We start from the raw sequence: 24,253 nt of genomic DNA, 5'->3' as shown, positions 1-24,253 counted from the left end.
ACTTAGCGTGAAGTCAGTAGAAAATAGCAGTGATTTAAATGGCAACCCACTCCAGTGTTCTTGCCTGGAGAATCCCAGGGATGGGGGAGCCTGGTGGACTGCTGTCTATGGGGTTGCACAGAGTCAGTCGGACACGACTGAAGCGACTTAGCAGCAAACTATTTTTGTGGAGAAGGGATGTCACTTGACATGGGTTGCCATGTAATTTAGTGTTTACAACACAGAATATACTTTTAAAAGTATTGACTTGTATTACTTTTGAAAATATGTGTTGCATACACAGGCTTGTTACAGTACTGAAAATGATGACCTCATTACCATAGAACTTCGGTTTATCATATGAAGTCTTAGCTTTGTTTATATACTAATAAAGTTTTAAATAAGTGTAAGTGTTGAGTGAATGCTATAGACATGACCACTGTTGCTAGCCTACCCTAGCCTACCCTGTACTTTCAGAAAGGAGTAAAAGTGTTAGCCCTACTATAGAAGATGTGTTATTCTTGGTAATGGGTGTTAAGCCTTTCTGTGTACTAGACAGACATAAGTGTGCTCAGTCGTGTCAGACTCTTTGGGGACCCTATGAACTGTAACCCACCAGGTTTCTCTGTCCATGAAATTTTCCAGGCAAGAATACTGGAGTGGGTTGCCATTTCCTACCCCAGGGGATCTTCCTGACCCAGGGATCGAACCCTGGGTATATCTCTTGCATATACTGCATTGGCAGGTGGAGTCTTTACCACTGTGCCACCTGGGAAACCCTTATAGGTTTTCTGCCAGAGTAAACAAAAATGTGAAGTTTAGGTGCAGATACTTGGTTTTATTTGTTATTTGTGCATAGTCTTATGCCAGGACTTAAATAAATGTTCAAATAAGTGAATGAATGATAAACAGTTGTCACACATTTCAAGTTCTGTCTACGGGATAGGATTCTTTTGCATTGGAAGTGGTGTTCTGAAAAAATGACTAATTTAGGAGAGCAAGGAGAGGGAATGGTGTTGATTCTTGTGAGGCTCCAGAATTTTAGCCACTTTTATCCTAAAAACCCAATTTGGGATAATACCATTAAATAATTTTGCCCAACCCATTGCCAGGCAGAATGTATATTGAGTCAATAAAAAGACATGGGCCCTTTCTGCCCTCAGCTCTTACAGCCAGCATGGAGACAGTTGGTAACCACTAATCATTCTATTGGAGAAGGCAATGGCACCCCACTCCAGTACTCTTGCCTGGAAAATCCCGTGGACGGAGGAGCCTGGTAGGCTGCAGTCCATGGGGTCGCTAAGAGTCGGGCAGGACTGAGCGACTTCACTTTCACTTTTCGCTTTCATGCATTGGAGAAGGAAATGGCAACCCACTCCAGTGTTCTTGCCTGGAGAATCCCAGGACGGGGGAGCCTAGTGGGCTTCCGTCTATGGGGTCGCACAGAGTCGGACACGATTGAATCGACTTAACAGTAGCAGCAATCATTCTATTTGGGGCTTCCCTGGTGGCTCAGTCAGTTAAGAATCGGCCTGTGATACAGGAGACCAAGGTTCAATCCCTGAGTCAGGAAGATCCCCTGGAGAAAGAAAGGGCAACCCACTCCAGTGTCTTGCCTATAAAGTCCCATGGACAGAGGACCATGGCAGGCAACCGTCCATGGGGTCACAAAAGTTGGACATGACTTAGCAACTAAGCCACTACCACCAGTGACTCTATCTGGGCTTCCCTGATGGCTCAGTGGTAAAGAATTCACCTGCAATGCAGGACACGTGGGTTTGATCCCTGGGTTGGGAAGATCCCCTGGAAGAGGAATACCCACTCTGGTATTCTTGCCTAGAGAATCCCATGGACAGAGGAGCCTGGTGGGCTACGGTACATGGGGCCGAAAAAAATTGGGCACTACTGACCACATGAATGACTCTGTTTATTTGATCATGAGCACTGGGGTTGGGGCTTCCCTGGTGGCTCAGATATAAAGAATCTGCCTGTCATGTGGGAGACCCGGATTCAATCCCTGGGTAGGGAAAATCCCCTAAAGAAGGGAATGGTTACCCTCTCCACTATTCTTGCCTGGAGAATTCCGTGGACAGAGGAGCCTGACAAGCTAGAGTCCATATCGTCACAAAGAGTCAGACATGACTGACTTAACATTTTTTCACACTTTTCACTGAGGTAAAAGATTATGTAGGACCCTCAGAAAGCATATAACAGTTTGGTAAGTGAGAAGACTTTCTGAAGTAGACAATGCCCCATCCAGAAGATAGGAAGATTTAAATGCAGGAATGGGATCCAAGAATATATACAAAGGTCCTGAGGAGGAAGAGACAGGGACACTCTCAGTGACCTAAATAGAGCCAGCGTGGCCGCAGTGTCACACTGTTGCATTTGTCCTTTGTTTCTAATTCTTATTAATATGCCTGTACATTGTGAAAAAAATTGCCAAAATTTTAAGTCAGTGAAGTCAGTGGGAAATAACAGTGATTTAAACTATTTTTGTGGAAAAGGGATATAACTTGACCTGGGTTGCCATGTAATTTAGTGTTTTCAACACAATGTATACTTTAAAAAATATTGACTTGTATTACTTTTGAAAATATGTGTTTTTCAAAAGGCAAGGGGCCAGGACAAGAGACAGGTAAATGTCTTCTCCCAGCAGCCATACCCTGCAGGGCCTTATAGACCATTTTTATTTGAAGAACGCTGGGAAGCCTAAATGAAAGGATTAATGTGATTGAATTTGCTTGTGTGTGTGTGTGTTTTAAATTCATTCTGGAGGCAATGGGAGGGGGGGAAACTTGAAAGGCGCAAGCAAGAATAGAGCCAAGGGAGACTAGGTTGTAGTCTTAGGTTAGGAGGCTCATGGACTAGACCAGGGAGAAGTTGATGGTGTTGAACACCAGAGATGGAGAGAAGGGGGGCAGTCTGACAGATGGTAGCAGCGGAAAATTGAAGGAGACTGTGATGAGTTGCACTTGATAGGGAGGAGGAGGAGCAGTGAATCCAGGATGACTTAGATTTGAGTCTTAAAAATAATGAGAAAGGAAGAGTGAATCCGTTGGGGAAGAGAATGAGCTTGGTACTGAATACAGTGTTTCAGGTACTTTAGAAACATCTGTATGGTGAAAGAAAGGAGACTGAAGATACTACATTTCGTACTCTTCATAGGAGAAAGGTTAGCTGTTTTAGTAGGTTTTATGTGTTGGTATGTTTGTTTTGCATGTATAAACATGAACTGCTAAAAAAAACTGTGGTTAAATACACATAATATAAAATTTACTATCTTACTCATTATAAAGTATGATCTAGGAGTGTTAAGTATATTCACATTGTTGTGTAGCCAATCTCCACAACTTTCTCATCTTGCAAAATTGACTTATTAAATATTAACTCCTCATTCTCCCCTTGCCCCAGCCCTGGCAGCCACCATTCTGTTTTGTGTTTCCATAAATTTGACTGCTCTAGATAGCTTGTGTAAGTGAAATCATAACAGTATTTGCTTTCTTGTGGCTGGCTTAGTTCATTAGCATACTGCCATCAAGATTCATCCGTGTTGTAGAATGTATCAGAATTACCTTTTTCAGACTGAATAACATTCTAATGTATGTATACACCACATTTTATTTGTGCATTCATCTGTCAGTGGACACTTAGGTTACTTCCGCCTGGTGGCTATTGTGAATAATGCTGTTATGAACAATGGTGTGTGAATATCTCTTTGAGATCCTATTTTCACCCAGAAATGGAATTTCTGGATCATATGGTAATTCGGTGTTTAATATTTTGAGGAACTATTCTGCTGTTTTCCATGACAACTGCACCATTTTACATTTCCAGAAACAATGCACAAGGATAGTGTAGTAGTATTTTTTTGTCTTTTAAATTATTTGGTTATTTTTGGTATGCTGGGTCTTTGTTGCTGTGCATGGGCTTTCTCTAGTTGCAGCAAGCAGGGGCTGCTCTTTATTGTGATGCACAGGCTTCTCAATGCAGTGGCTTTTTTTGTTGCAGAGCACAGGTCTAGGGCGCTTGGGCTCAGTGTAGCTGTGATGCACAGGCTTAGTTGCTCTGTGGCGGGTGGAGTCTTCCTGGACCAGGGATCAAAGCCACGTACCCTCCATTGGTAGACGGGTTCCTTTCCCACTGGACCACCAGAAAAGTCCAGTAGTATTTCTTTTTAAGGCAGTCTGGAATCAAGGGGTCATAAAGAATCCATACATCGGCCAGTGCAGGAGACGTGCTTCAATCCCTGGGTCAGGAAAATCCTCTGGAGAAGGAAATTGCAACCCACTCCAATATTCCCAGTATTTTTGGGAAATCCTATGGACACAGGAACCTGGCAGGTTACAGTCCATGGGGTTGCAAAGAGTCAGGCATGACTTACCGACTGAACAACAACGAAGGTGGTCTCTCTTCAGGGCCTGGGCATTTTTGAATTGATGGAATATTCCCCATGCTAAACCTAATGTGTTTCTTCCTCCTCAGTGTTCTGATAGCCCAGCCTGGAGAGGCTGGAGATCATCTGTTTTCACACAGCTCTTCTCTTACTGCACTGAGTCATGCTTTTCCAGCAGTTCAGCTGCACTGCAGCAGGGATTTTGGCAGTGCTTCATGGAGGGGCTGGGATTGAAACCTACCCCGCTGACAAAGGTTGTCTAGTCAAAGCTATGGTTTTTCCAGTAGTCATGTACAGATGTGAGAGTTGAACCATAAAGAAGGTTGAGTGCTGAAGAATTGAGGCTTTTGAACTGTGGTGTTGGAGAAGACTCTCTTGAGAGTCCCTTGGACTGCAAGGAGATCAAACCAGTCAATCCTAAAGGAAATCAACCCCAAATATTCATTGGAAGGACTGATGCTGAAGCTGAAGCTCCAATACTTTGGCCACCTGATGCAAAGAGCTGACTCGTTGGAAAAGACCTAATACTGGTAAAGATTAAAGGCAAAGGAGAGGATGAGATGGTTAGATAGCATAACCAACTCAATGAACATGAATTTGAGCAAGCTCTGGGAGACAGTGAAGGACAGGGAAGCCTCGCATGCTGTAGTCCATGGGGTCACAAAGAGTTGGACACAACATAGTGACTAAACAACAGGACCTGCTTTAGTGATTTTCTGGTATTCAAATCCAGGGTTCATTTACTGCTACTATGGGAATTTCAACTTCCAGGACCTGCAGATAGAAGAGAAATATGTAGCTGGCCTTCCTCACTGAAGATATAACCTATCCTTACAGAGTTCTCACTTCTAGACTTTTCTGAGATGCTGTTCTCTCTGCTGCTCTCAGTCTGCCCATCTGTACCCCATGCCAACCTTATGGCATAGCTTGAGTCACCTTACTGTCCCTGAGAAGCCTTCTTTACCTTGAAGGCTTGAGGAGGTGGCCTGTACTTTGTTGCTCTTCACTCCCAGAGCCTTACTCCTGTACCCCTGCACCTCTTTCCCACTCCAGTCTATGTCGATGCTAATGTCCTAGCCTGCAACTGAAGGCTCCTTCATCCCTCTGCCCAATTGCTGACTTCACCTCGTGCTTCCCAGAGAGCTGAAAGTCATGGCCTAGAAGGGCCTAGGCTTCCCTGACAAAATCTGCCTGTTGTGTTCACAGCCTGCTGAGGATATATGCTCCCACCTCCCTGTTTTCTGAGAAACCATGTGCCATCTACCCACTCTCATGTCGCCTCAGGTCTATCTAGCCACTCTTGCATAGGACTCCCTGCATCAAGGTCACCAAAGGTGCTGCTGCATGTAGCTTCCTAGGGCAGATCTCTGTTGTCTCTGGCGCGGGTCCTTTGAATTTGATCTGTATTTTAATAAGCAGCCAGGTTTTTTTCAGTGTAGAAGACCTCTATATTGTTTTCCACCATCCCTACCCACAAGGGCTCACTATCATATCTCAACTACTATATTCAAATCTCCCCAGCCTAACAGAAAATAAAGTTCTCTATTCAAAAAACCAACAAATCCCTTTTCACCTCACCAAGGGTCTGGAAACTGCCATCTGTACTCACTTCCATTTTCTCTCTTCCCACCAACCACTCACTCAGATAACCACGATGGTGTCATCACTCACCTAGAGCCAGACATCCTGGAATGTGAAGTCAAGTGGGGCTTAGGAAGCATCACTATGAACAAAGCTAGTGGAGGTGATGGATTCCCAGTTGAGCTATTTCAAATCCTAAAAGACGATGCTGTGAAAGTGCTGCACTCAATATGCCAGCAAATTTGGAAAACTCAGCAGTGGCCACAGGACTGGAAAAGGTCAGTTTTCATTCCAATCCCTAAGAAAGGCAATGCCAAAGAATGCTCAAACTACCACACAATTATATTCATCTCACATGCCTGTAAAGTAATGCTCAAAATTCTCTAAGCCAGGCTTCAACAGTATGTGAATTGTGAACTTGCAGATGTTCAAGCTGGTTTTAGAAAAGGCAGAGGAACCAGAGATCAAATTGTCAACATCCACATAGAAAAAGGAAGAGAGTTCCAGAAAAACATCTATTTCTGCTTTATTGACTATGCCAAAGCCTTTGACTGTGTGGATCACCACAAACTGTGGAAAGTTCTGAAAGAGATGGGAATACCAGGTCACCTGACCTGCCTCTTGAGAAATCTGTATGCAGGTCAGGAAGCAACAGTTAGAACTGGACATGGAGCAGCAGACTGGTTCCAAATAGGAAAAGGAGTATGTCAAGGTTGTATATTGTCACCCTGCTTATTTAACTTATATGCAGACTACATCATGAGAAACGCTGGGCTAGATGAAGCACAAGCTGGAATCATGATTGCCAGAAGAAATATCAAGAACTTCAGATATGCATATGATACCACCCTTATGGCAGAAACTGAAGAATTAAAGAGCCTCTTGATGAAAGTGAAAGAGGAGAGTGAAAAAGTTGGTCTAAAATTCAACATTCAGAAAACTAAGATCATGGCATCCAGCCCCATCACTTCATGGCAGTTAGATGGGGAAACAGTGGAAACAGTGGCAGACTTTATTTTTGGGGGCTCCAAAATCACTACAGATGGTGACTACAGCCATGAAATTAAAAGACGCTTAAACTCCTTGGCAGGAAAATTATGACCAACCTAGACAGCATATTAAAAAGCAGAGACATTACTTTGCCAACAAAGGTCCGTCTAGTCAAGGCTATGGTTTTTCCAGTAGTCATATAAGTATGTGAGAGTTGGACTATAAAGAAAGCTGATTGCTGAAGAATTGATGCTTTTGAACTGCGATGTTAGAGAAGACTCCTGAGAGTCCCTTGGACTGCAAGGAGATCAAGCTAGTCCATCCTAAAGGAAATCAGTTCTGAATATTCATTGGAAAGACTGATGCTGAAACTCCAGTACTTTGGCCACCTGATGCGAAGAACTGACTCGTTGGAAAAGTCCCTGATGCTGGAAAAGATTAAAAGCAGGAGGAGAAGGGGATAACAGAGGATGAGACGGTTGGATGGCATCACTAACTTGATGGACATGAGTTTGAGTAAGCTCATGGAGTTGGTGATGGACAGGGAAGCCTGGCATGCTGCAGTCCATGGGGTTGCAAAAAGTTGGACACGACTGAGGGACTGAACTGTGTGGTGTTCATACTGCATCACAGCTATGGGCCATTGTATCAGGTTGTCTGCTATGAGGGAAGGGAAGTTGAGATTGAGAAGTGTTCTGAGGCTGATGGCTTCATCTTCCGCCATATATTCATGTTTCCCCCTTGAGACAAGCAAGTGGTCTGTGGAATGTGACACTGGTAATATTTCTATGATTCTGGTTAGGAGAAACCATACAGTGACTAAATAGGGGAAGTTTAACATAAAGAACTATTAAACTATGGTAGCAAAGTAGCTATAAGATAAAACTGTCCTTTCCTGGGGGCTGAGGATAAAGGAAGGAAAAGTTGGAAGGGGGGTGCCCTCCCCAAACAAGGTTCCGACCTTGCTGGAGAAGATATAGTTGCAGCTCACTGAATGGTGGTAGAGTTGCTGGTTTGCTGGGTTGGAGCTGGTCCACAGCCACTGGATAAGCAGGAGGCAGCCCTCTTGGGCCTAGATAGGGTGCAGGTGATCCATAGCTGGTGGCCAGGCTTATGGCCTTGCACAGGGAGCACCAGGCTGAGCAGGACACCTAGAGCATGCAGTATCTTGTGAAGAGAACCACAGGGAGGTAGATGGCCAGTCCAGGCCAAGGTTATGAGGGATTGTGTGCTCTGGGTGCATGGTTGGGTCAGAGTGTCCCCAGATACCCTCATGCCCACACTGCTGACTGATCTTGCACCTGCTGGAAACAGCCAATGACTCCCTTCCTCCTACAAAGACCCTTTTCTACAGGACCAGCTACTGAGAAAGCTTAACATCTGGCTCACTGTGGAGCACATATTGAAGGTTGAATTTGACTCTGGGAGGTAATAAATTGATAACTAGCAGGATCCTTTCTCTGGCCGATCAGCTTCAACGAGCACCCTCTACACGCTTTTCAACTCCCTCACAATAACCAAAGAGCTCTGTATTTCTGCTTCACAGGATACTACCATCCTTCTTATAAGTATACTACTCTTTCCCCAAATGAGGAGACACACGTCTTAAGTCATTGTATCAATCACTATATTAGTTACTCCTCAAAATGAATTACAGTATTACTGGATATTCTGTTACCTAAAAATTGAATTTAAAAATTAACCTTCAATAATTTGTGTATAAAATAAAAGTGGCAAGGAGAGAAGATAATGGCTAGTATATGCATATAAACACAAGCACATAACAAGCACAGAGAAAATGCACGAAGTGGCTGCAGTCTTCATTTCTGTAGCTGTTCACAAGATCATAGTTAATACCTATGGCTTCCTTCTTAACTGCCCATCACATATTTCCTTTGCCCTCAGCCAGAACCTTCACTGCTCTGTTCTTTACATAGCAAAGTGACCCGAACCTGTCATTCTGCTTTTTTTTGATTGCTGAGGTTTTTCATTAACGTTTCCCGTTAGAAATGGAAGTACCAAGAGGTGCCCCAGAAGATCCCTGGGTTTTAGACAAAGTCCTCCTTGCCTCCATTATGTAGTAGCAACTTGATTTCCCCTTGGCCCTCAGGATAATTACTTCAGCCAGTGGATTAACCCCATTTTATTGCCTGTTGCTTCAGTGGCATGCTGCTGCTGCGTCGCTTCAGTCGTGTCTGACTCTGTGCGACCCCAAAGACGGCAGCCCACCAGGCTCCGCCGTCCCTGGGATTCTCCAGGCAAGAACACTGGAGTGGGTTGCCATTTCCTTCTCCAATGCATGAAAGTGAAAAGCGAAAGTGAAGTCGCTCAGTTGTGTCCGACTCTTCACGACCCTATGGACTGTAGCGTACCAGGCCCCTCCGTCCATGGGATTTTCCAGGCAAGAGTACTGGAGTGGGGTGCCATTGCCTTCTCCACTTCAGTGGCATAAGAAGACTCAAATGGCAAGGTAGCACTCTTACCTTCCAGTTCAGTGAATCCAATGTTTTTATCCTCTGGTGGAAACATTCTTCCCTTGGCAACTAAGCTTTACAAATCAATAGGTCTCAAAGTTAGTGAAACTGGAAGCAATATTTTAAAATTTTATTAAAAAAAAATTTTAGCTACCCAGGGTCCTCGTTGCTGTGTGCAGGCTTTCTCTAGTTGTGGTGCACAGGCTCAGTAGTTGAGGCTCTCAGTCTCTATAGAGTGTGGGCTCAGTAGTTGTGGTGCACGGGCTTAGTTGCCTCATGGAATGTGGAATCATCGAGGACCAGGGATCGAACCCATGTTCCCTTCATGCAGGGGCGGAGTCTTAACCACTGGACCACCAGGGAAGTCCTAGAAGCAGTATTTTAATAAGAGAGTCATTAGGTTTGTAATAGTGAGAGGAGCCACTCCCACTTTCACCCCTTGACTCCCAGCCCCGCATATTGTCTGTCGAGTTAATCCCATGTAATGGTCTTTGATGCAAAGCCTAGACTTGCATCCTGTAAGACAGAGCCCCATATTTTTAGGTTACTGTCTCCTAGTTGGTCCTATAACTGAGTCATCAGTACATTTAGACCAGTCACTTCTGGGTAGTGGGATGTAAGGTAAGGCTAGTTGCTTCCATGTACCTAAGCCCACTGCTGCACTTCCTTTGCTATGCAATGAGATCCTTGATTAATTGCAAGGCTTGGCTGACTGCTGCCATGGTAGATGAGACTTGCCTTAAGTACACAGATGGTGGAAGTTTGCTAGTGCAAAGGCATTACAGGTAAAGACAAATCTACATTAAGAATATGTATTCCAATGAAGATAGATCTTTGTCTCTTCCATGATGGAAGAAGTCCAGTGTAATCGACTTGTAGGCTTCTCCCCCAGGAACAGTGCCATATTGGGGCCACATATTGATCTCTGCTCTTAGCTGATTACTCAGCTGGTAAAGAATCCACCTGCAATGCGGGAGACCTGGGTTCGATCCCTGGGTTGAGATGATCCCCTGGAGAAGGGAAAGGCTACCCACTCCAGTATTCTGGCCTGGAGAATTCCATGGACTATACAGTCCATGGGGTCCATAAGAGTTGGACACGACTGAGCTTCTTTCACTTAGCTGATAACCACTCAGCAGGAGTGTTAGCCAGGTCAGCCATGGAGAGGGAGGCTCCCAAGACATCTGCCTGAAGTGAGGTCATCACAGGGTTTTCAAGCAGAGGAAGGCTAGTCTCCTCAAAACAGGAGGGCAAGCTGCTTCCACTGCTGAGGAAGACCCGCGATGACTTGGGGCGTTCAAGATTGTCAGCTTCCTCTGGGTCTAACCAATTACCTTCCTTCCATGTTTCAGGATTCCTTTCTTTTCTAATTAGTGCCTTAACTTTCACATGAGAGATGGTGTGCTGGGGAATTTAACTGTTATTGTTTAACAACCCATACAATTAAACTGTCTTTGATTCTCAGCAGTAACAGCTGTGTGAATACAAGAAATAAGAGATTCTTTGAGGCTGTTATAGAAGCTTTCTGCTTCTCAGACCATGACTTGAGCTGAAAGTTAATGGACCTAACCTTGTCATTTCCTTTTTGTAAATGTTCAAATGCACTCAAAATAACTCATCCACACCATGGCCCTTATAATCATCATTACTGCCATACAATCAAGCACAGAAGTCATTCCCAAAGCATGTGTTTGACTTGGCATTTCGCCATATTGAACTGCAGGTTTGACTAATTGTGATGCTGCTGCATGCAGTGGGTTACTATACTAGCATCCGTTTCTCATCAGTAGGGAACACAGCACTGCACCCAAGCCTAAGCACATGACCGTACCAATCCTCAAATCCCATCTTTAGAGTCAGGAAGATCCCCTGGAGAAGGAAGTGGCAACCCACTCCAGTATTCCCGCCTGGAAAGTCCCATGGACAGGGGAGCCTGGCGGGCTACCGTCCATGGGGTTGCAAGAGTCAGACACGACTTAGCAGCTAAACTGCCACCACTACCACTCCTGGGGCCACTCCCTGTACCAGTTAGTCTGGGTCCACTGAGGAGATGTAAACTGGGAAATTTTAATAAATATACAGGATTATTACACTGTGATAAAGATTAACTATAAGATGTGAGAAAAGTTTATATGGTAGCTTAGGACTAAGGGAGGGTACTCAAAGAACAACAAACGTGGGAGGGAGGCCCTTCCCCAGCTGAACCCCAGCGAAAATGCAGTTGCAGGCCACTGGATGGCCATGAAGTTTACTAGTTTCCCTGGGCCAGAGCTTCCCTGATAGCTCATTTGGTAAAGAATCCACCTGCAATGCAGGAGACCCCAGTTCAATTCCTGGGTCAGGAAGGTTGTCTGGAGAAGGGATAGGCTACCCAGTCCAGTATTCTTGGGCTTCCCTTGTGACTCAGCTGGTAAGGAATCCACCTACAATGTGGGAGACCTGGGTTTGATCCCTGGGTTGGAAGATCCCTGGAGAAAAGAAAGGCTACCCACTCCAGTATTCTGGCCTGGAGGATTCCATGGACTGTATAGTCTTATCGGGTCACAAAGAGTCAGACATGACTGAGTGACTTTCACTTTTCACTTCACTGGGCCAGAGCTGGTCCACAGTTGATTGGCAAGCAAGAAGCAGCCCTCTGGGTTTCAGAGGGTAGCGGGGCACAGGAGAACTACAACTAGGGATCAGTGGTGTGGGCATGTAGAGAGTTGGGGAGCTGATGCTCGTAGCTTGGAGCATACAGTATCTGTAAGGCAAGCCACAACTAGTGACTTGGGTGCATGGTTATGCAGAGAGGGTCAGTGGAAATGCTCCAGGGCACGGGCAGGGGAGCCAGTGGCCAGGCATCGTGGCATGCAGAGGAAGTAGGCCCTGGTGGAGGCAAGAAGCCAGAAATGCTGTGTCTGTCCAGGGAGTCAGTCTGGACGAGCCTTGGAGGTTGCTGCATGGTGGGATCAGAGCATCACCAGATGTCCTCACATCCTGGCTGCTAGCCAGCTGCCCGGCTGGAATCAACAGGAGAGCCTGTTCCTCATGCAGTGTTCCTCCAGTGCCCTCTGCTGAGAAGGCTCAACATCATGCTCATTGTGAAGGAGAAATGCTTAAAAGAAATACCATCTGTTACCACAGAACACATGGAAGGGAGCTGAGCATCAGTGAACTGATAACTGGCATGCTGCTGCTGCTGCTAAGTCGCTTCAGTCGTGTCCGACTCTGTGTGACCCCATAGACGGCAGCCCACCAGGCTCCTCTGTCCATGGGATTCTCCAGGCAAGAACACTGGAGTGGGTTGCCATTTCCTCCTCCAATGCATGAAAGTGAAAAGTCAAAGTGAAGTCGCTCAGTCGTGTCTGACTCTTAGTGACCCCATAGACTGCAGCCTACCAGGCTCCTCCGTCCATGGGATTTTCCAGGCAAGAGTACTGGAGTGGGGTGCTATTTAAATATCTTATCTTTCCATCAGATTTCATCTAAGGATTTTAGTACCAAAATGTCAGAAGAAATGCATATATGGTATAAAAGTTCAAATAAATAACAATAGTATATGAGTAAAGCAGTAAAAAATCTGCCTGCCACTGCAGGAGATGTGGGTTTGATTCCTGGGTTGAGAAGATACCTGAAGAAGGAAATGGCAACCCACTCTAGTATTCTAGCCTGGAAAACTCTATAGACAGAAGAGCCTGGTGGACTATAGTCCCTGGGGTCGCAGAGTCAGACATGACCTAGTGATAAAGACCAGATATGTGGAAAATTCTGAAAGAGATGGGAATACCAGACCACCTGACCTGCCTCTTGAGAAACCTGTATGCAGGTCAGGAAGCAACAGTTAGAACTGGACATGGAACAGCAGACTGGTTCCAAATAGGAAAAGGAGTATGTCAAGGCTGTATATTGTCACCCTGCTTATTTAACTTATATGCAGAGTACGTCATGAGAAACGCTGGGCTGGAGGAAGCACAAGCTGGAATCAAGATTGCCGGGAGAAATAGCAATAACCTCAGATATGCAGATGACACCACCCTTACGGCAGAAAGTGAAAAGAAACTAAAAAGCCTCTTGATGAAAGTGAAAGTGGAGGGTGAAAAAGTTGGCTTAAAGATCAACATTGAGAAAACTAAGATCATGGCATCTAGTCCCATCACTTCATGGGAAATAGATGGGGAAACAGTGTCAGACTTTATTTTTTGGGGCTCCAGAATCACTGCAGATGGTGATTGCAGCCATGAAATTAAAAGACGCTTACTCCTTGGAAGGAAAGTTACAACAAACCTGGATAGCATATTAAAAAGCAGAGGCATTACTTTGCCAACAAAGGTCCGTCTAGTCAAGGCTATGGTTTTTCCAGTGGTCATGTATGGATGTGAGAGTTGGACTGTGAAGAAAGCTGAATGCCGAAGAATTGATGCTTTTGAACTGTGGTGTTGGAGAAGACTCTTGAGATTCCCTTGGACTGCAAGGAGATCCAACCAGTCCATCCTAAAGGAGATAAGTCCTGGGTGTTCATTGAAAGGACTAATGCTGAAGCTGAAACTCCAATACTTTGGCCACCTCATGCGAATAGTTGACTCATTGGAAAAGACCCTGATGCTGGGAGGGATTGGGGGCAGGAGAAGGGGACGACAGAGGATGAGATGGCTGGATGGCATCACCAACTCGATGGACATGAGTTTGAGTGAACTCCGGGAGTTGGTGATGAACAGGGAAGCCTGGCATGCTACAGTTCATGGGGTCGCAAAGAGTTGCACACGACTGAGCGACTTAACTGAACTGAACTGGTAGCCTGTATAGCCAAATTGTCTGTCTCCTTATTCCCCTCCCCCATTTACCACCTTCTCCAGAGGTAACCACTGTCTCTCCACACTGGCTTAGTGTGGAGGCCTATGAGAGTTTTTCTTTGTATTGACACACATACACGTGAGTATATGTAAATATGCCTGTAAAAATGTGTGCTCACTTTTTTATTGCCTAAGTGGATTCATGTGATTCATACTACATTGTATTGTATCTTTTTTTACTTAATATATTTTCAAGGTCACTTCATGTCAGTATACACAGTCACTTTGTTAATGGGCACAAAATATTCCCCAGAATGGGCATACAGTAGTTTATTTAACCAGTCTTGTTTGAATGGGCATTTAAGGAGATTTTTTTCCAGGATTTGTTTTTTTGGAACTATTTTAAACAGTGCTGCAGTGTATTCATACTGTTGTGTACTTGCGCAAGTAGTTTCATAGGTTAGATGTTTGAAAAGAAATTGCTAAGTTAGAGTGTGTACACATTTAAAAGTTAGATGCGTAGTGCTTCATTTTCTGCCATAAGGGTGAACCATTTTACACTCCCAATATGTAAGAAAGTTTTCATTTTTTCCATACCTTCAGCAATATTGCATGTTATTTATTAACCTCTTAAGTTTTGCTATTCAGATGGCCAAAACATCAAAATAACTTTTAAATTCATATTTACCTAGTTGTTAAGTATATCTATTCATATCCTTCGATTATTTTTCTGTTGTGTTGTTTCTGTTGATTTGTAAAGGAGCTCTTTACATGTTCTCCATAATAACTCTTTGTTAAAAATTTTCTCACTGTGGTCACTTGACTTTTATGTATTAATTTGTATGGAGTGCTCATTTTATTTAACCTGTGTTCATTTGAAAGTAGAAGTTTCTCAATCGTATCTGACTCTTTGCGACTCCATGGACTATATAGTCCATGGAATTCTCCAGGCTAGAATATTGGAGTGGGTAGCCTTTCCCTTCTCTAGGGGATCTTCCCAACCCAGGGATCGAACCCAGGTCTCCCATATTGCAGGTGGATTCTTTACCAGCTGAGCCACAAGGAAAGCGTGTGTATTAATTTTTAACATATATATGTTAAAAGTCCATGTTATAAAGTCTATCAGTCTTTTCCTTTGTAATTTCTGGGGTTTGTGTCTTGTGCTAAAAGAATTTTCCATAGTTCACATGAAAATATCAGCTTTTATAGTCCGAAGTTTTTTATGTTTCATTTTAAAATATTTTCACATAGTTATGATACAACCGTTGATCATTTTCTTTTCATTTTTATTTTACAATTAATTAGAGCCTTTTGTATTTTAAAGAACAGCAATCCTTTTTCACATGTTACATTTTTTCATTTTTTCCCCCTTCTCATAGTTTGTCTTCCTAGTTTGTTTTTGATAGATTTCTTTAGCATATAAATTTTTTTTGGCTGTGCCACATGGCATGTGGGATCTTAGTTCCCCAACAAGGGCTGAATTGTGGATTCTTAACCACTGAACTGCCGGGGAAGTCCCTATAAAAATTTTTTAATGTTAATTATTTTAATAGCTATGACTGTAGTTTAAAAGCTCAGTCTCTTTCCCATCTCTTCTCTTCTTCAACTGATTCCACCCCTCACCTGCAAGTAACTACTGTTATTAATTCTTAGAACCTTTTCCACAGTCTCTTTTTTCAAGTAGAAGTAAGCATAAATATGTATTGTTTTTACACCTTTTACATACAAGTATACAGAAGGTCTTAATTTTTATTTAGAAGCACTTGTTATTTCTCTTAGTGACTTCCATTTACGGAATTTTTTTCTACTTTGAGATTGTAAAAATAAACAAGATTTTGTTCTGATATGGCTTTATTTTTTAACATTTAAATCTTGAATTTCATCTAGAAAATTTCATTACAGAGATTAAGTAATGAAATAGCATTTATTGTGATTCTTCCTATATGGCCCATTGTCTCATTGCAAGTATCAGTTTGCCCCAGTTTGAAATGCCATCTTTATCATTGGGATGAAAAGGCTCCTTCAGTGTTTCCTGTAAGATGGTGCTAGTAGCACTTAGTTGTCTTTAACTTCATTTGAAATAGGTTTGTTAGATTGTATTGTGACAGCTATCCTATCAGTGTGCATTTTTAAAAAAAACTTACCAAAATTGGTGAATTTCTGTGTAACCATTTTAATACTGATCATGGAAGAAAAAGTAACATTTTCAGCACATTATGCTTTATTATTTCAAGAAAAGTATGAATGCATCTGAAACACACAAAAAAAGGTTTGTACAACATATGAAAATGGTGCTGTGATTGATTGAACATATCAAAAAGTAGTTTGTGAAATTTTGTGTTGGAGATTTCTCACTGGATGATGCTCCATGGTCCAGTAGACCAGTTGAAGTTGATGGCCATCAAATCAAGACATTCATTGAGAATAATCAATGTTATACCACGAGGGAGATAGCCAACATATTCAAAATATCCAAATCAAGCATTGAAAATCATGTGCATCAGCTTGGTTATGTTTTGTTTTGACTGCATTGGGTCTTAGTTGTGTTTCATTGCATCGTATGGGATCTTGTGTTGTGACGCATGGACTCTCTCGTTGTGGTTCTCAGGCTCAGTTCCTCTGTGGCATGTGGGATCTTAGTTCACTGACCAGGGATCAAACCTGTGTCCCCTGCATTGCAAGGCAGATTCTTAACCACTGGACCACCAGGGAAGTCCCCAGCTTGGTTACATTAATTGCTTTAATGTTCGGGTTCCCATAAGTTTAGTGAACAAAAACCTTCTTGACTGAAGAAAAATCTTCTTGACCATATTTCCACATGTGATTCTCTACTGAAATTTAATGAAAATGTTCCGTTTTTAAAACAAATTGTGACAGATGATGAAAATTGGATACTGTGTAATGATGTGGAACAGAAGTGATCATGAGGCAACCGAAATTAACCATCACCAACTACACCAAAGGCTGGTCTTCAGCTAAAGAAGGTGATGTTGTGTATTTGGTGGATTGGAAGGGAGTCCTTTATTACAAGTTCCTTCCAGAAAAATGATTTAATTCCAAGTACTGCTCCCAGTTAGACCAACTGTACTCTGACAGAAAGCATCTGGAATTAGTCAGTAGGAAACACATAATCTTCTATCAGGATAACACAAGACCATGTATTTCTTTGATGACCAGGCAAAAACTATTACAACTTGGCAGGAAGTTCTGAGGCATCCACTGTATTCAGCAGACATTGCACCTTTGGATGTCCATTTACTTTGATCTTTACAGAATTCTCTTAGTGGGAAAAAATTTCAATTCCCTGGAAGATAAAGGTCACCTGGAATAGTAGTTCTTTAGTCAAAGAGATAAGTTTTGGGAAGGACTTCCCTGGTGGTACAGTGGATAAGAGTCTGCCTGCCAGTGTAGGAGACACGAGTTCGATCCCTGTTCTGGGCAGATCCCACATGCCTTGGAGCAGCCAAACCTGTGTGCCACAACTACAGAGCCCACTCTCTCCGGCCTGCGAGCCACAACTTACTCAGCCCCTGTGCTGCAGCTACTGAAGCCTGCTCGCCTAGAACCAGTGCTCCCCGCGACAAGAGAAGCCCACAGCAATGAAAAGCCCAGGCACTGCAGCAAAGAGTAGCCCCTGCTCACTGCAGCTGGAGAAAGCGCACACGTAGCAACGAAGACCTAACACTGCCAAAAATAAATAAATACATTTTTAAAGTTTTGGGAAGATGAAACTATGAAGTTACCTGAAAAATGAGACAAGGTAGTGGAACAAAATGGTAAATACGTTGTTCAATGAAGTTGTTGGTGAAATTGAAAATTGTGTTTTTTATTTTTACTTAAAAAGCCAGAGGAACATTTTGGCCAACTCAGTATAACCTCTGTCTAGTCTCAGGTCTTTTTCTGGACTGTCTTCTCTTCCATTGATCTGTTTGCTTATTCCTGTGCCAAAACAAGTTTTAATTAACTTTAGCTTTTAAGTGTATTTGGTATCTGATGTATTTCTGTTTTCATATTTTCAAATATTCTTAAATATTTTCTTTCAGAAGATCTTCCTCCTCCACCACCCAAATGAACTATCGAATCAGTTTGTGCTGCCCTAACCACCAAAAAGTTGGGCTGATTTTTATTGGAATTCTTACCCATCTATAGATCCTTTAGAATATTTCCCCATGTCTTCTCTATCCTTGAGTAAAGAAATTTGATTTTGCTAAAAATTTTATTAGGCTTATTCTTAGATATCTAATAGTTTTACTGATATCACAATTAGGATCTTTTTAAAAGTTATATTTCTAATTAGTTCTTGCTATGGTATAACTGCTTCCCTGGTGGCTCAGAGGTTAAAGCATCTGCCTGGAATGCGGGAGACCTGGGTTCGATCCCTGGGTCAGGAAGATCCCCCTGGAGAAGGAAAATGGCAACCCACTCCAGTACTCTTGCCTGGAGAATCCCATGGAGGGAGGAGCCTGGTAGGCTACAGTCCATGGTGTCGCAAAGAGTCGGACACAACTGAGCGACTTCACTTCATGGTATAGAAAACTCATTGGTATAGAAAATATATTGATTTTTGTTCATTACTTACTGAGCTCTTTGTTTCATTGTTTCATAGACTGCTTTGGATTTTCTAAGTAGGTAGTCTGATCATTTGTATTGATAAATAGTAGCAGTCTCTTTCTTTCTTCAAAATGGAAGCCTGTTTTTTTTTTTTTTTCTCTTAAATTATTTTGGCTAGAATACCATTTTTCTCTTGAATTATTTTGGCTAGAATTCCAATAAGAATGTCAATAGAGATGATGGAGCCTCTCTCACCTTCTGAGATGACCCCACTCTCTGTCTGTGGAGTATGTTGCTTTTTAAATAAATCCGATTCTTACCTCTCCTAAAAAAAAAAGAGAGAGACGATGGGCATCTTCCTGGTCTTTAATGGGAAGGCTCCTGAAATGATCCTAGCTAAAATACTTGCTTCTGGAACTTTGTCTTCTCTTGTATTCTGGAGGAGTGTCCACTCCTTCTCTGTACCCTTTTCCCCACCTCCAACCATCAAATTATGGCATTCCTCAAGCCTCCTACTCTGTCCTCTCATGCAGCACATGTCTTGGTGATCCATATGCACTTCAGATTGCAGTCATCTTGTGGCAGTTTGTAATTTCAGTTACCTTCTCTGAGTCAAGCTTTCACAGATTGGCATCTGTAGCCCATGACTCTCCCAGTTCTGGGCTCACTAAGGAGCTCCTCTTGGATCTCTTTCAGGCATTGTTCACTCAGTACCTCTAAAATTGAGTTCATTATCAACAGGCCGGAGCCCTGGGTATAAGGCCCATAGCCAGATTCAGTGTTAAGAACCAGAAATAGAAGAAAGGCTGCCTAAGCTGAGAGGACCTCCTGCAGGGTCTTATTTTCTGCCAATGGAGACCCAGGCCAACCACCTCACCCTAGTCCCACCTCACTCTGTGCTCTACGTACTGGCCACATAGCCTGCCCTCCCAACACCCTCTGCTTCCTTGCCTGCTGTCCCTAGGATATCCCTCATAGTTTCTAGTCATCACCCTCCTCCTTTCCCCTGAGGGGACCTGTGCAGGACAGTTGGAAGCATTAGGGAGGTCCTCTGGTGCGCATTCCATGTGGATGCAGGGTCATGATGAGGCTGATCTCTGCTTGTCTCTGTGTGGGCAGGAAATATGAGCTGTATAGCATGGACTGGGACCTGAAGGAGGAACTGAGGGACTGCCTAGTGGCTGCTGCACCCTATGGGGGCCCCATTGGTAAGTCACCCCTCTGCCACTGCATGCTTAAGGACCATAGGATGAACTCAGGGTCCTTGTTTCCTGGGGGCCTTGCTGTTGAGGGGTTCTTGCTGGCCTGTGCTACCCACCCCCACCCCACCTTACTGAGATGTTTTAATTGTGGTTCTCGTGAGGCCTGCCACATGTGGTGTGGGCCTTCAGAACTAGTTCATAGGCCTGCTTGGCATGGAGTGGGCCTGGGCAACTAGGACAGAAGGTTTCTGCTCAAACCACAGCACTGCTGAGGAACCCCTGGCGGAAGGAGAAGCCCGCCAGTGCCCGGCCGGTTCTCGAGATCTACTCAGCTTCCAGGGTGCTTCTGGCCAGTCTGTTGGTGAGCTCCCTGCCTTCCCTGGGGCTGAGGGCTTTACAGGATTCTGCATCCTGAGGACAGCCTCTGGAGCCTCTCTCTCATCTGCAGTGGAAGAGTGGGCCCGTGGTGTCCCTGGGCTGGTCAGCTGAGGAGGAGCTGCTCTGTGTGCAGGAAGATGGAGTTGTGCTGGTTTACGGGCTGCATGGTGACTTCCGGAGACACTTCAGCATGGGCAATGTAGGGGGCCCTGGGGGCTGGGGGAAAGGGATGGAGTCTGGGACTCTCTCACTCCCTCAACCCACGACCCCTCTCTCCAGGAGGTGCTCCAAAACCGGGTTCTGGATGCCCGGATCTTCCATACTGAGTTTGGTTCTGGGGTGGCCATCCTCACAGGAGCCCACCGCTTCACCCTCAGTGCCAACGTGGGTGACCTCAAACTCCGCCGGATGCCAGAGGTGCCAGGTGAGCCCTGACACCCCTGGAGCAGCATTCACTGCCCACAAATGTGCCTCCTGTCCATGGGACCATCAGAGGCAGAAACTGTGGACTTTGGGCAGTCTAAAGTTGTCCTTTTCCATGACCATAGGTCTGCAGAGTGCACCCTCATGCTGGACCACAGTGTGCCAGGACCGAGTGGCACACATTCTCCTGGCTGTAGGACCTGATCTTTACCTCCTGGACCATGCAGCCTGCTCTGCGGTGGTGAGAAGCCTGGGTTGGGAGTGAACCGGAGGGACTGGGGGAGCCAGTGGGAGATCCTGAAAAGTCTGTCTGGTGTTCCCCCTGGCCCTGCCCCAGACACCCCCTGGCCTGGCCCCAGGAGTGAGCAGCTTCCTGCAGATGGCTGTCTCCTTCACCTACAGACACCTGGCGCTCTTCACAGACACAGGCTACATCTGGATGGGGACAGCATCTCTCAAGGTATAAGCCACATCTCTCAGGGCACTGTGCCTTGTCTAGGAAAGATGTGTGGGGCATAGGGGAAGGACTTTTCAGCCAGACTGGTGATGGCTGGGATAGGGCCATTACATTCCCTGCACTCTTTCAGGAGAAGCTGTGTGAGTTCAACTGCAACATCCGGGCCCCCCCGAAGCAGATGGTCTGGTGAGGATGGGGGAGGGGTGTTGTTCTCATGGGAGTGGACATGCACATAGCCCTGCCTCCTGGGACACATTGATTCATCCTGTATACTGACCAGAGCAAGCAGAGCTTGAATCTTGTCTGCCCTGCTAGTGCACATTTGAGGAAAACCCCAGTTCCCGGTGGGCCCCAGGTGTGCCAGGAAGCTGATGGGCACAGGGAGAGAGGGAAGCAAATAAGTCAGTCAGAGAAGTAAGATAAAGGGCAGCAAGCCTGTGCAGAGTTCCCCAAGGCAAAGTGATATAGACAGTGATGTGGGAGACATGACTGTGGACTAGGCATCCTGTGTATTAATCCCAGATGTGTGTGTGTGTGCACACAGGTGTAGCCGTCCGCGCAGCAAGGAGAGGGCTGTTGTGGTGGCCTGGGAGAGGCGGCTAATGGTGGTGGGCGACGCCCCTGAGAGCATCCAATATCCTTGGAGGGCTGCCAGGGGTTAGGGGAGGGTGGCCTGCCCCGCCCCGCCCCATCCGTGGTTACTCTTAGGAACCTTGACCACGCTCAGGTTCGTGCTAGATGAGGACTCCTACCTGGTGCCTGAGTTGGATGGGGTCCGAGTCTTCTCCCGCAGTACCCATGAATTCCTGCATGAGGTTCCAGGTGAGGCCCTCGTAAAAGCTCTGAGTGACCAGGACAGGGGCTCCTCAACACCACAGCTTCCAGACCAGTGCCCCAGAGCAGAATCAGGGCACTGAGGCAGGGCTGAGGGTTTCCTGACGCCCCCTGTCTCCCACTTACCATTTTCCTCCCCTAGTGGCCAGTGAGGAGATCTTTAAAATAGCCTCGATGGCCCCTGGAGCACTGTTGTTGGAGGCTCAGAAGGAGTATGAGGTAAAACCCTGGGCCTCTCCTGGGGCCCCAAGCCACTCGCCTCCCCCTTCCCCTAATTGACCCAGCCCCTGTTTCTGCAGCCAAGTGCTACGTTTAAAGACAGGGGTTCGGGCAGGACATGGGCTGGGCCGGGCTGGGGTAGAGAGAGCTGGCTTAGTTGGACTGAAGGGACTCGGTGTCTTCTGTGTGGTGATAGGGAGGGGCAGGGAACCCTTCCAATCTAGTCACAAATCAGGGTTCTATTGAGAGATCTCAGGGCTTCATAGGCAACTGCGCTGATTGGGGGTGTGTGTGGACACCTTGGGTGGTGAGGCTGAGGGAATTTGGGCTCCGGCCTCTGCAACCTTCCAGACCTGCCACCACAGCCCAATGGGTTGGGAGCCAGACATAGAGGTGTTCTCGGTCATGATGCACTGTCCCTGGCACTTTCCCTCCACCCCAGAAAGAGAGCCAGAAGGCGGATGAGTACCTGCGGGAGATCCAGGAGCTGGGGCAGCTGCCCCAGGCTGTGCAGCAGTGCATCGAGGCTGCAGGACACGAGCACTGGCCAGATATGCAGAAGAGTCTGCTCAGGGTTGGCCTGCATGGCAGGGCTGGAGGGAGGGCAGGGTTTGGCTGGCAGAGGGGAAAGCCCTCCATTGCTCTCTGGCTCTTTTTAGGCGGCCTCCTTCGGAAAGTGTTTCCTGGACAGATTTCCACCTGACAGCTTTGTGCGCATGTGTCAGGACCTTCGTGTACTCAATGCCATTCGGGACTATCACATCGGAATCCCCCTCACCTATAGCCAGTATCCTCAATTGTGCTCACAGGGTGTTTACTTCCAGGGGAGGAAGGGCAAGGGGATGGAGATGCCACCTAAAGGTCCTTGGCAAATAGGACTTATCTCCCAGCTGGATCCTTAACAAAATGAAATACAGATACAAGCAGCTCACTATCCAGGTGTTGCTAGACAGGTACAGCTAGGGTGTACCTGTACCAAGGGTGCTGGGTGGAGGGCTGTAGGTGGGCAGACATTACAGCCCTTGCTGTGCTCTTGTGGTCACTGCTTGTGATCCGTTTGCAGGGTGGGGTTACAGGGTGGGGCCACTCTGTCCTCTTTCTACCCTACTTTATCCCTTGTTCCCTTTATCTCCCTTGTCTGCCAGGCTTGTGTTGCGGAGGCTTTACCCCCTGGCCATTCAGATATGTGAGTACCTGCGGCTTCCTGAAGTGCAGGGCGTCAGCAGAATCCTGGCCCACTGGGCCTGCTACAAGGTGAGGATATAGAACAGGGTCCAAGGGCAATTCAGGGTTTACAGGCCAAGGTGAGGTATAGGAAAGATGTGTAGAGCTGAAAGAGTGGGTCTTGATCAAGGCAGCGGAGGTCGGGTTTAAGGGGTTAGAGCCAGATTGGTGACACTTCCTTCCCTCTCCAGGTACAACAGAAGGATGTGTCTGACGAGGATGTTGCTCGGGCCATTAATCAGAAGCTGGGGGACACGCCTGGTGTCTCCTACTCTGACATTGCTGCACGAGCCTATGGCTGTGGCCGCACGGAGCTGGCCATCAAGGTGTGGGTGCTTAGCCCTCCCTGGATGCTCTCATGTGAGTGTTAGAGGCCCCCAGGCCAGCTCCTTCTCTCTGTGCCTTCCTCCTCGTCCCACAGCTGCTGGAATATGAGCCACGCTCTGGGGAGCAAGTCCCCCTTCTCCTGAAGATGAAGAGGAGCAAACTGGCACTAAGCAAGGCCATCGAGAGTGGGGATACTGATCTGGGTGAGCAGGCTTGGGTGAGGACGAGGCTGGGGACCCTGGGCTCAGTAAGAGGCTGGGCTGGATCCCCACCCCACCTTGTCGTCCCGCAGTGTTCACAGTGCTGCTGCACCTGAAGAATGAGCTGAACCGAGGAGATTTTTTCATGACGCTTCGGAACCAGCCTATGGCCTTAAGTTTATACCGACAGGTGTGTGCAGGGGCAGAGTGGGGTGGAGCCTGAGGAGCCCCTGAGTTGGCCTTGCT

At 45.7% G+C, this 24,253-nt stretch overlaps 1 protein-coding gene across 2 annotated transcripts in view; it reads left to right on the top strand.

Moving 5' to 3' along the window:
* The window catches only part of VPS16 (VPS16 core subunit of CORVET and HOPS complexes), a 28,188-nt gene that overhangs the window by 1,718 nt on the left and 2,217 nt on the right, over nt 1-24,253 (top strand). For both annotated transcript variants that reach the window (XR_008701583.1, XM_055544368.1), the window contains exons 2-18: nt 19,863-19,951; nt 20,209-20,306; nt 20,394-20,522; nt 20,603-20,747; nt 20,872-20,987; nt 21,084-21,206; nt 21,334-21,389; nt 21,748-21,837; nt 21,931-22,025; nt 22,180-22,256; nt 22,699-22,830; nt 22,916-23,043; nt 23,174-23,209; nt 23,402-23,510; nt 23,672-23,806; nt 23,902-24,010; nt 24,100-24,197. Coding sequence is in view for 1 of the 2 variants with exons in the window: in XM_055544368.1 (XP_055400343.1) it covers nt 19,863-19,951; nt 20,209-20,306; nt 20,394-20,522; nt 20,603-20,747; nt 20,872-20,987; nt 21,084-21,206; nt 21,334-21,389; nt 21,748-21,837; nt 21,931-22,025; nt 22,180-22,256; nt 22,699-22,830; nt 22,916-23,043; nt 23,174-23,209; nt 23,402-23,510; nt 23,672-23,806; nt 23,902-24,010; nt 24,100-24,197 (1,765 nt within the window). In the remaining variant the exon portion in view is untranslated. The remainder of the gene's footprint in view (nt 1-19,862; nt 19,952-20,208; nt 20,307-20,393; nt 20,523-20,602; nt 20,748-20,871; nt 20,988-21,083; nt 21,207-21,333; nt 21,390-21,747; nt 21,838-21,930; nt 22,026-22,179; nt 22,257-22,698; nt 22,831-22,915; nt 23,044-23,173; nt 23,210-23,401; nt 23,511-23,671; nt 23,807-23,901; nt 24,011-24,099; nt 24,198-24,253) is intronic.

This window comes from Bubalus kerabau, chromosome 13 (genome assembly GCF_029407905.1).
Source record: "Bubalus kerabau isolate K-KA32 ecotype Philippines breed swamp buffalo chromosome 13, PCC_UOA_SB_1v2, whole genome shotgun sequence".
Classification (NCBI taxonomy): domain Eukaryota; kingdom Metazoa; phylum Chordata; class Mammalia; order Artiodactyla; family Bovidae; genus Bubalus; species Bubalus kerabau.
Note: the sequence above shows the minus strand (reverse complement) of the source record. Positions and strands in the feature narration are given on the sequence as shown.